The following is a 12,781-nucleotide window of genomic DNA, read 5'->3' on the forward strand; positions in this document are numbered from 1 at the left end:
AACCAGCCTCAAGACATTGGACACATTACAAATATCGTTTATGTACATGATAAATAATTTTGGGCCCAGCACTGACCCCTGTGGTACACCACACACAATGTCCAAGCATGTAGAATTATGACTACCCAGATTTACAAACTGTTGCCTGTTACTTAAGTAGCTTTTAATCCAGTCCAGTACTATTCCTCTAATTCCATACCTCTCCAATTTTTTAAATAAGATATCGTGATTAATTGTATCAAATGCTTTTTTTATGTCAATGAATATCCCAGCTGCATATAATTTATTATCAATGGCGTGTGTGATGTCTTCAGTTAATTCTAATATTGCAAGTGATGTTGATCTATTTGTTCTGAATCCATATTGACTTTCTGTGATTAATTTATTCTTTTCTACAAATGTATCTAATCTATTATTAAACATTTTTTCTAGTATTTTGGAAAATTGTGGGAGTAAGGAAACAGGTCTATAGTTTGTAAAATGATGCTTGTTCCCAGTTTTGTATATTGGTATTATTTTTGCTATTTTCATTTAAATTGGAAAAGTACCGGTTTGGAAGGATAAATTACAGATGAATGTTAAAGGTTTGGAGATCCCCTCAATGACCATCTTAACTAGCGACATGTCAATGTCGTTGAAATCGGTAGACTTTTTATTTTTACATGTTTTGACAATATCCAACAGTTCTTTTTCTTCTACTGCCGTAAGAAACATAGAGCAGGGATTTCTCTCCACTAAATTCTCAGGAGTTTTTCCAGATGTCCCTGGATCAGGGATTTGTTTAGCCAGGTCTGGTCCAATATTTACAAAAAAATTATTAAAGCTATTAGCTATATCTTCCATATTATAATTTTCCTTATCCTTATCAATAAAATACTTCGGGTAATTTGTTCTCCCCGGACCATTTCTGATAATGCTATTAAGTATGCTCCATATTCTTTTTATGTTGTCTTTGTTATCATCTAATTTCTTCTTGTAATAATCTTTCTTGCTTTTTCGTATGTAAGTTAATTTATTTTTATACTTTTTATATTTATTTTCTGTATCTTTAGTTCTCTTTCTTATAAAATCTCTGTATAGGGCATTTTTTTTTTTGCAAGCATTTTGTAATCCCTTTGTAATCCATGGACATTTAGTATATTTTGATTTTCTATTATATTCTTTAATTGGACAATTTTTATCATATAATGACTTAAACATAGCAATAAATGTTTCATAAGCACTATCCATGTCTCTTTTTTGGTATATTATATCCCAGTTTTGTACCAATAGATCCTTTTTTAGTGCATTGATAGCTTCCTCCGATCTCACTCGTCTATATTCTATTAATTTGTTTGGTTTGTTGTTCCTGTGGATATTATCATAAACTATAAAAACTGGCAATACTTGATATTCAACAACGTTTGATGAGAAAGTGTTGTGAGTTTCAACACTGGAGTTGGATATTTTCTTCACAAAAGCTGTACAAGTACAAATCAATGAAAATAAACCCGTTTATTTATCTTGTTTGGTGAAATACTGTTCATTCAAATTCGGAACACAAAATGCATTGAGGAGAAATTTTCTATTTAAGGTATTAATTTCTTGTTAGATTGTATTAAAGATCTGTAACTGAAATCTTACCTTGATTGTTTTTCTTTTCTCCACAGGAAATAGCGAATATCTTGGCCCAGAAACAGTTGCGTGCCATTATTTTATCTGTAAGTCGGGGAAGATTTACTGGGAAAAAGTTGTATTATTATAGTTGTATGTTTTATTAGAAACATTTTTTATTTAAAAAGCACCATTTAACAATGTAGGACATGGAATGTATTTAACAGGAGCAAAATGGGGTAGATATGGAAATTGAGCCAGAGGATGTGTGTGGATGAGCGAGAAGTGAGTTTTAAGAAGTTTTAAGGTGTTAAAAACATTTGGACAAGGACAAGCTTGGAGGGATATGGGTCAAATGCAGGCAAGTGGAACTTGTGTAGATGGAGCATGTTGGTCTGCGTGGGTAAGTTGGGCTGAAGGGCCTGTTTCCACACCGCATCACTCTAGATGCCTTAAAAACAAAGAGAGGTGAACAAGTATGGGGAGGGAGATACAGCATTTGGGTCTTGCAGCACGTGGTGAAGGCAGACACCACACTGAGTTGGAAGCGTTAACCTGTGAGGAATGCATTCACTGGTGAGGGCTCCCTCTGGCTCTGGAAAGGTTACTAGAAAGAAATATAAAGGGCTTTTTTTCCCCAAGTAGCCTATGCATTCCCTTGAAGCAGCGTAGAGGGGGTCAGGAAAGGAACACTAAAGGCTATGGAGGCTGACATTTGGAGACTTGGCAATGGTGGAGCAGTGAAATGGGAGATCTTGCAGAGGCGTACAAATCATGAGATGAATAGATAGGTAGACGCATAGAGTCTCGTGCCCAGAGTAGGGGATAGGTTCAAGGTGAGGGAGGGACGATTTAATAGGAACGTGAGGGGTAACTTATTCACGCAAAGGGTGATAGATGCTGGAGGAGATGGTTTAAGAAACATTTAGACAAGTACATGGATAGGACAGGTTTAGAGGGATATGGGCCAAATGCACGCAGGTGGGACTAGTGTAGATGGGACATGTTGGTCGGTGTGGGCAAGTTGGGCTGAAGGGCCTGTTTCCACTCTAAGACTCTATGAGATGAGCAATGGGTGTAAGGGTTGTGGGAATAACTAATAGAATATGATTTCTTCCAGCCAGGCCATTCACTGATGGCTCACATTGGGCAGAGAGTGTAGCGTGTCCCTCAGTCTTATATACGAGCAAAATACTGGTCAAGATTACGGCCAGCTGGTCTGTAAACATATTCCTTATTCATAGTTGGAACACAAAATGCTGGGAGTCCATCGTTAGCTGTGGGCTAGGTGAAAGCGAGTTATGTAGACAATGAAACTCAACAGAACGACAGTGAAACTAGTACGACGACTAAGCTGGGGGAGGTACGGAGAGAGAGAGGGAAAGCAAGAGTTACTTCAAATTAGAGAAATCAATATTCATACCACTGGTTTCTAAGCTGCTCAAGCAAAATATGAGGTGCTGATTCTCCAATTTGCGTTTAGCCTCACTCTGACAATGGAGGAGGCCCAGGATAAAAAGACCAGTTAATGCCAGTTTAAAGGACTAAAGGGCCTGTCCCACTTGGGCGGCATTTGCGCGTCACGCAGGTGGCGCGCGAAGATTTTGTGAATCCCAAAATCCTGGGGCACCGCGCGCGACCGCGCGTCACTGCCTATGTCACCACGCGCCATGCTCGCGTAATGCACGCCACGTGCGCGTCACGACTCGTGTCGTGCGTCGTGACGCGTAAATGAAGCGCAAATGACGCCCAAGTGGGACAGGCCCTTAAGTGTGAGATTTCTCCTTTCAATTATGTTCATTGCTGGCAGCACAATGGCACAGTGGTCGAGCGGCTGCTTTACTGCGCCAGAGACCCGGGTTCGATCCTGACTACGGGTGATGTCTGTACAGAATTTGTACCTTCTCCCCATGACCTGTGTTGGTTTCCTCCCACACTCCAAAGACGTACAGGTTTGAAGGTTAATTGGCATTGGTAAAAATGGTATATTGTCCCTAGTGTGTAGGATAGTTCTAGTGTATGGGGATTGCTGGTGGGCGTGGACTTGGTCGGCCGAAGGGCCCATTTCCACGCTGTATCTCTAAACTAACCTAAGCCAAACTAAGAAACCCCCTTAGAATTAAGTTGTCAGTCATACAGTGCAGCAGATACTTGGACAAATTCATTGATATGTTCGAATCACGTATGGACAGCGGGAGTTTAGGACACTGTAGTTCCAGCAGATGGAAAGCCTTCAGCCAAAAGGCACTGCACTTCGACAAAATGGTTCTTAAATCATAGTCATCATTTTTGGGGAAGATGTAATTTTATTGTGAGTGTACTTACAATATGCTGCCTGCACTGTTTCATGTGGGCAATAATGTTTTTAGGGCTAAAGGAATCAAGGGATATGGGGCAAAAGCAGGAATGGGGTACTGATTTTAGATGATCAGCCATGATCATATTGAATGGCGGTGCTGATTCGAATGGCCGAATGCACCTATTTTCTATGTTTTAAAAGAAGCTATAGAGTTGATAAACTTTAAAGTTTAGAGGGTTGATAGTGAAGGCATGCCTGAGAATTAAAATGTCAAATGCACAAGGGACTAGAATGATAACATGCACGACAATGCATTTGCTCAGTGCATCGAATGTTTCCTTTATGTGATTGAGTGTTATATTTAATTTTTGTCCTGCTCTTGTGGACCTTTATAATGCTCCTGTTGAGGGTCTTGGGATGTGATCCTACATTTGCGTACAGCCTGTGTATGGATAGAATGTCACACAAACTCATTCATCTTTTGATCCGTAAATTAGTGAAAACCTAAAACAATCTCTGAGGTTGTAGAGTTCAAAAGGGAACTGCAGATGCTGGAATATCGAAGGTACACAAAATTGCTGGAGGAACTCAGCGGGTGCAGCAGCATCTATGGAGCGAAGGAAATAGGCGACGTTTCGGGCCGAAACCCTTCTTCAGACTGATGGGGGGTGGGGAAAGAAAGAAGGAAAAAGGGGAAGAGGAGGAGCCCGAGGGCGGGCGGATGGGAGGGTGGGAGGAGACAGCTAGAGGGTGAAGGAAGGGGAGGGGACAGCACAGGCTAGCCAAATTGGGGGAATTCAATGTTGATGCCATAGGGGCAATTGGGGGAATTCAATGTTGATGCCATAGGGGCCCACCATGACTTGGAGAGCTTCTACCGTCGTCTCCGCCTCACAGCGCACTTCCATGGGAAGGAGTCCTCGCCCCCTAATGATGACCCCTTTTCCCGTCTCCAACGCACCCCCTCCTCGTGGAACCCCCCTCAGAAAGTCCCGGCTCTGGAACTCTTCATTCAGAACTGCCGCCGCGACGTCAACCGCCTCAACTTCTCCACTCCCCTGTCTCACTCCAATCTTTCCCCCTCTGAACGCACTGCCATCGAATCTCTCCGCAAAAACCCAGACTGGGTCATCAAACCAGCCGACAAGGGAGGTGCCGTGGTAGTCTGGCGCGTCGATCTCTACAAAGCTGAGGCCACGCGCCAACTCTCGGACACCTCCTCCTACTTACCCTTGGACCATGACCCCACTGACGAGCACCAGGCCACCATTTCTAGCACCATCACCGACTTCATCAATTCCCACGCCCTACCTGACCAAGCCTCCAAACTCATCGTTCCCCAGCCCCGCACGGCCCGTTTTTACCTTCTCCCTAAAATCCACAAACCCGGCTCTCCCGGCAGACCCATTGTCTCTGCGTGTTCGTGCCCCACCGAACTCATCTCCACATACCTTGACACCATCCTATCCCCCTTGGTCAAATCCCTCCCCACCTATGTTCTAGACACCTCAGACACTCTCCGCCGCCTCCACGCATTCCACTCTCTGGGCCCTCACCCCCTCATCTTCACCATGGATGTCCGGTCACTCTACACCTCCATCCCCCACCAGGATGGCCTCAAAGCCCTCCGGTTCTTCCTCGACCAGAGGAGCAACCTTTACCCAGCCACTGACACTCTCCTCCGCTTAGCGGAGTTGGTCCTCACCCTCAATAACTTTACATTTGACTCCTCCCATTTCCTCCAAACACAAGGCGTAGCTATGGGCACACGCATGGGCCCCAGCTACGCCTGCCTCTTTGTCGGGTACGTTGAACAATCCTTGTTCAATGCGTACCAGGGCCCCATCCCCGACCTCTACCTCCGCTACATTGACGACTGCTTTGGTGCCACCTCCTGCACCCACACACAACTGACTGACTTCATCCACTTCACCACCAACTTCCATCCGGCACTCCAATACACCTGGACGATTTCCGACACTTCCCTACCATTCCTTGACCTCACCATCTCCATCGCAGGGGACAGACTCCTGACCGACATACATTATAAACCCACTGACTCACATGGCTATCTGGACTACACGTCTTCCCACCCTGCCCCCTGTAAAGACTCCATCCCTTACTCCCAATTCCTCCGCCTACGCCGCATCTGTTCCCAGGATGAGACATTTCATACCAGGGCATCGGAAATGTCCTCGTTCTTCAGGGAACGGGGATTCCCCTCCACCACCATAGATGAGGCTCACACCAGGGTCTCATCCATACCCCGCAACACTGCTCTCTCTCCCCATCCCCGCACACGCAACAAGGGCAGAGTCCCTCTGGTCCTCACCTTTCACCCCACCAGCCGGCAAATACAACACATAATCCTCCGCCATTTCCGCCACCTCCAACGTGACCCCACCACTCGCCACATCTTCCCATCTCCCCCCATGTCTGCCTTCCGCAAAGACCGCTCCCTCCGCAACTCCCTCGTCAATTCTTCCCTTCCCTCCCGCACCACCCCCTCCCCGGGCACTTTCCGTTGCAACCGCAAGAAATGCAACACCTGTCCCTTCACCTCCCCCCTCGACTCCATTCAAGGTCCCAAGCAGTCGTTCCAGGTGCGACAAAGGTTCACCTGTATCTCCTCCAACCTCATCTACTGCATCCGCTGCTCTAGATGTCAGCTAATTTACATCGGTGAGACCAAGCGTAGGTTGGGCGACCGTTTCGCCGAACACCTCCGCTCGGTCCGCCTTAACCTACATGACCTCCCGGTGGCTCAGCACTTCAACTCCCCCTCCCATTCCCAATCCGACCTCTCTGTCCTGGGTCTCCTCCATTGCCAGAGTGAGCAACAGCGGAAATTGGAGGAACAGCACCTCATATTCCGTCTGGGGTCCTTGCGCCCCTATGGCATCAACATTGAATTCCCCCAATTTGGCTAGCCTGTGCTGTCCCCTCCCCTTCCTTCACCCTCTAGCTGTCTCCTCCCACCCTCCCATCCGCCCGCCCTCGGGCTCCTCCTCTTCCCCTTTTTCCTTCTTTCTTTCCCCACCCCCCATCAGTCTGAAGAAGGGTTTCGGCCCGAAACGTCGCCTATTTCCTTCGCTCCATAGATGCTGCTGCACCCGCTGAGTTCCTCCAGCAATTTTGTGTACCTTCTGAGGTTGTAGAGTTGTATCATATTTCACAGTATAAATGGAGCCTTCGGTATAAACGAGGAAAGATTGCTCTTTTGTTATCCAGGGATCATACTGTAGACTCGTGAGGATAAAGGGATGTGAGGGGGTGGTAAAATTCATCAACGGGAATGTAAAATGTGCTTCACTTTCTGCCCGTATACATAGCAAAAGCTATGAGGCCATGCAGACTGAAGAGAGGTCCCGACTTGAAACGTCACCTATCTATGTTCTCCAGAGATGCTGCCTGACCCGTTGAGTTACTCAAGCACTTTGTGTCTTTATTTTATAAACCAGCATCTGCAGTTCCTTGCATCCCCATTCATCCTATTAATTTTGCTTGCTGTGTCAACTGCACGTAGTGTCCAGGTAAAAATGAACCTGTGGGTACCATGGTGAAATCTCCTTCCTGCCCAGATATATGTCTTGCATTGAAGAAGATATTAAGTGTAGGAAGGAACTGCAGATGCTGGTTTAAACTGAAGATGGACACAAAAAGCTGGAGTAATTCAGCGGGACAGGCAGCATCTCTGGAGCGAAGGAATAGGTGACGTTTCGGGTCAAGGCCCTTCTTCAAACTGGTTAGAGATAAGGGAAACGAGAGATATAGATGATGATGTGGAGAAATAAAGAACAGTGAATGAAAGATATGCAAAAAAGTAACGATGATAAAGAAAACAGGCCATTGTTGGCTGTTTGTAGGGTGATAACGACAGCTAGTGCGATTTGGGTGGGGGAGGGAGAGAGAGAGAGGGGGAATGCCGGGGCTTCCTGAAAAGAGAGAAATCAACTCATACCACTGGGCTGTAAGCTGCCCAAACAAAATATGAGATGCTGTTCCTTCAATTTGCGTTTAGACTCACTCTGACAATGAAGGAGACCTAGGACAGAAAGGTCAGTGTGGGAATGGGAAGGAGAATTAAAGTGTCCGACAACCAGGAGATCAGGCTGGTTTAGGCGGACTGAGCGAAGGTGTTCCGCGAAATGATCGCCCAGTCTACGTTTGGTCTCTCTGATGCATTAAACTCCATTTTAACTTCGGCTTTTTGCAAAGGAACTGTGCAGGAGTTGCTAAGGGCAGTGTCCTAGGCACTGCCATCATCAGTTGCTTCATTAAAGGGCAGCACAGCGGTAGAGTAGCTGTCTTACAGTGCCAGAGACCCGAGTTCGATGTTGTCGTTACAGAGTTTGTACATTTTCCCTGTGACCGCGTGGGTTTCATGTGGGTGCTCTGGTCACTTCCCACATTCCAAAGACGTGCAGGTTTGTAGGTTAATTGGCTTCTGTATATTGTCCCTAGTGTATAGGATAGAACTAGTGGACGTGGTGATTGCTGACCGGCACGGACTCGGTGGGTTAAAGGACCTGGTTCCATGCTATATCACTAATCTAAACTAAACTAATGTCCTCACCATTATTCTGAGTGGAATTTTCACCCTTTAATAAAATGTCATCTCAAGTGTATCAACGTCTTTTTATTTAAAATCCTCTTAAAGTAGAGCCTATAATATTTAACGTTTTAAATAAAAACCTGCAGCAGAAAATTTAAATTAGGCAAATTATAATCCTGCTTTCACGGAAGGTTTGATCCTGAATTGTCTCATTTTACAGGCCATTTAATCCATAACCACTGTAGCTAAAAGATGCAGAACCTTTATTACTGCTCTTCCTTTGAAGTATTCTCAAAGGACAGTGGTAAACACATGCTCATCAATTAATATTCATTATCTTGGACATTTTAGGATGTGCAGGTTTCTTATTTAGTGTTCAATATTCTTGCCATTTATTTGATGAGAATGCTTGAAAGATACAGTACGGAAACAGGCTCTTTGGCCCACCGGAACCACATTGATCACCCCTTCACAGTAGAAACATAAAAAATAGGTGCAGGATGAGGCCATTCGGCCCTTCGAGCCAGCGACCGCCATTCATTGTGATCATGGCTGATCGTCCCAAATCAATAACCCTTCCCTGCCTTCTACCCATATCCCTTGATTCCACAAGCCCCTAGAGCTCTGTCTTACTCTCTCTTTAATCCATCCAGTGATTTGGCCTCCACTGCCCTCTGTGGCAGGGAAATCCACAAATTCACAACTCTCTGGGTGAAAATGTTTTTTCTCACCTCAGTCTTAAATGGCTTCCCCTTTATTCTGTGTGCTGCGGTTCTGTGTTATCCCACTTTCACATCCACTCTCTGTGCACCAGGAGCAATTTGCATTGACCAATTAGCCTACATAATTACACATGTAGATGTGGATAGTATGTTCCCAGTAGTGAGAGAGTCTAGGAACAGAGCTGAAGTACAAATAAAAGGACGTACCTTTATAATGGAGCTGAGGAGGAATTTCTTTATCCAGAGGGTGGTGAATCTGTGCAATTCATTGCCACAGATGTCGGTGGAGGCCAAATCATTGGGTATTGTTAAAGCTGAGATTGATAGATTCTTGATTAGTATGGGTGCCAATGTTTACAGGGAGAAGGTTGGAAAATGGGGTTGCGAAGGATAAATAGATCAGCCATGATGGAATGGTGAAGTAGACCCAAAGGGCCAAATGGCCTAATTCTATTCTTTCATTGTAATGTGAGCTGTGGTTGTCTAGGTGAGGAAGGATTATGAGTGGTTTGTTGATACTGTCCTGAACAGAAATTCTTTCTGTGCCACAGCACGTCATTCGTGGAAATCGAAGCATTCAGACGGAAATGGCTCACCAGCTGTTTGTCCTCCAAGTGCTGACATTTAATCTTTTGGAAGACCGAATGATGACAAAGATGGACCCACAGGATCAAGTGAGTATTATATATACGTCTACAATAATACGTATAAGAGTTGACAAGTCGTACAGCAGCAGTTTATAACTTTGGCCCGGCCACATTTGAAGCATTGTGGGTGGTTCTTATAGGAAGGATGTGGGGTCTTCATAGAGGGTGCAGAAGAGTTTAATCTGGATAAAAGAGATTTAACTAGGAGTTGGACAAACTGGGATTGTTTTCTTTGGTGTTTGTCAGAGGTTGAGGGGAGAGATTGATAGAAGCCTATAAAATTTTGAGAGGTGTAGACAGGGTAGATATTGTGGAGAGGTCAAAAACAAAGGTCAGTTCTAAGATGAGAGGGGAATATTTTATATATGCGGTTACACACAGTGGTAGGAGTTTGGAATGTGTTGCCAAGGGAGATGGTGGAATCAGGTGTGAAAGCAACAAAAGCATTTAGACAGACACAGGAACAGGCAGGGAATAGAAGAATCCAGGTCATGTGCAGGCAGATGGTGGGTCTGTTCCTGTTGTCTATACTGTTCTCTATTCTAATGCAACGGTCTAAAGCACAATTTTATCTAGCTGTGTTTCATTCCATGCCAGCTCATGTTTCATTTGTAAGGTTCCTCATTGCACCAGCTGCCAAGAACCTTCTACATAGAAGGTAGAACAATGTGTAGGGCCGAAAGGCCAGTTCCTGTTCTGTACGGTTCTGTGTTCTATATTCTATGTAACCTTGTTCCCTTGGTCTGCTGCAATTAGTTGGGGTGAGAGATTGCAACCTTCACGTGGTCCGCCCTGTTTCAACGAATGCAATCAACCTGACATGCACAATCAAATAAGATCAAATAGAACAAGTTGTCCTGCAACTTTAGGCTGTGCACGCCATAGGCAAGAAGAAGAAGCTGCAATTAGTTGGAAATTCATTTAGCTTCTGCAGTCTTTGATTGCAGTTCATTTTTTAATTCCTAATTCTCTGAACAGGTACGTCAATAGCAGAGCTGATGTTTTGTTATTTACTCCCAGCTGTCCTGAGAAAGTAGGGATGGCTTCCCCTTCTTGACTTGGAGTTTGCTGTCTCATTTCACAGTGGGAAGTGATAACTAAGTTGTGATTAAAGCACACAGGTAACACAGACTGATTGAATAATTTTGAGCGTGTTCCATGTTGACTAACAGACTTCTATAATAGATTAGTTCCGTTTGTTATTACTCGTAAGAATGGTTGTTGCTTTACTTCATTTACTCTGTCTTTATTATCAGTCTTACAGTCCTCAATCTTGTGTCTGATAACTTTGTCAATTGTCTGTGGAATTCTCTGCCTCAGGGCGGTTGAGGCAGGTTCTCTGGATACTTTCAAGAGAGTGCTAGATAGGGCTCTTAAAGATAGCGGAGTCAGGGGATATGGGGAGAAGGCAGGAACGGGGTACTGATTGGGGATGATCAGCCATGATCACATTGAATGGCGGTGCTGGCTCGAAGGGCTGAATGGCCTACTCCTGCACCTATTGTCTATTGACAACATTATTTTGGCGGAAGATAGACACAAAGTCCTGGAGTAACTTAGTGGGTCAGGCAGCATCTTTGGAGAACATGGATAGGTGATGTTTTGAGTTGAAACCCTTCTTCAGAACAAGGGGTCACAATTTAAGGATAAGGGGGAAATCTTTTAGGACCGAGATGAGAAAAACATTTTTCACACAGAGAGTGGTGAATCTCTGGAATTCTCTGCCACAGAAGGTAGTTGAGGCCAGTTCATTGGCTATATTTAAGAGGGAGTTAGATGTGGCCCTTGTGGCTAAAGGTATCAGGGGGTATGGAGAGAAGGCAGGTACAGGATACTGAGTTGGATGATCAGCCATGATCACATTGAATGGCGGTGCAGGCTCGAAGGGCCGAATGGCCTACTCCTGCACCTATTTTCTATGTTTCAGACTGATTGTAATTGGGTGGGGGTAGGGGGGGGGAAGCAAGTAAAAAACCAGGACAAATCAGGGCCAGCAACAGATGACCTCAGGCAAGGAGGTTCCCCGATAGGCTGATTTTTGGATAGAGACAGCTGTGAGCCCACGAGGGATACATAGTTTAGTTTATTGTCACGTGTTAGTTTATGGGTACAGTGAAAAGCTTTTTGTTGCTTGCTCATCAGTCAGCAGAAAGACAATACATGACTACAATCAATCAATTTACAGTGCTTACAGATATTACAGTGCAATCCATTGACATAGCTGTGAACCGTGGAGCTGGTTATCGGGACTTTTAGTGGGGGCAGGAGGTGGGGAAGAGGCAGGTATTTTGACCGTGCAGTGGTAACTGAGTGAGCAAGACAAAACTTAAGTCTGAGCTTCACACATCATGGGGCAATGAATACGTCACCACCTTGCTGAGAAACCTCAAAGAGAATTACAGCTTTCACAATCTCATTGCGTTAAAGCTATACCATAGTGACAGATTTTCCGGAGAACTTAATACTAGGAGTGAGCAGCTTGGTTCCTTGACCTTCCATACTCCTCGGGAACATCGTGTATGACCCTGCGTACTTCTTGATCCTTGCTTCTTCTTCTTCTTCTTCTTCTTTCGTGTGGCGTGCACAACCTAAAGTTGTTGGACAACTTGTTCTATTTGATCTTCCGTTTGTGCACGTCGAGTTGATTGCATTAGTCGAAACAGGGCGGACCACGTGAAGGTTGCAATCTTCCACCCCTTGATCCTTGCTGACACTACTACTTGCAGTTGGTCTGGACCACATGTGCTCTCAGGAAAGCTTAAAACTCATCCAAGAATGAAGTGTCACATTATTTAGCTTGGTGGGAATATTTTAGCAGACTTGCTAGGATATGCTCGCCAAGTTATGTTATAATAGACAGAATTTCATAGGTATGTTTTGGTGCATATGACCAAATACAATACTCTTGACTCCCTTGACTCTTGTTCAAGAGTTACTCAGTTAGCACTTGATAATGTGACTACAG

At 44.8% G+C, this 12,781-nt stretch overlaps 1 protein-coding gene across 2 annotated transcripts in view; it reads left to right on the forward strand.

Annotated features, from left to right (window-relative positions):
* LOC116966958 (engulfment and cell motility protein 1) overlaps positions 1–12,781 on the forward strand; it is a 314,863-nt gene that overhangs the window by 136,271 nt on the left and 165,811 nt on the right. For both annotated transcript variants that reach the window (XM_033013349.1, XM_033013359.1), the window contains 2 exons: positions 1,650–1,700; positions 9,721–9,843. In XM_033013349.1, coding sequence (XP_032869240.1) covers positions 1,650–1,700; positions 9,721–9,843 — 174 coding nt within the window. The remainder of the gene's footprint in view (positions 1–1,649; positions 1,701–9,720; positions 9,844–12,781) is intronic.

Source organism: Amblyraja radiata, chromosome 2 (genome assembly GCF_010909765.2).
Source record: "Amblyraja radiata isolate CabotCenter1 chromosome 2, sAmbRad1.1.pri, whole genome shotgun sequence".
In the NCBI taxonomy this organism is placed as follows: Eukaryota; Metazoa; Chordata; class Chondrichthyes; order Rajiformes; family Rajidae; genus Amblyraja; species Amblyraja radiata.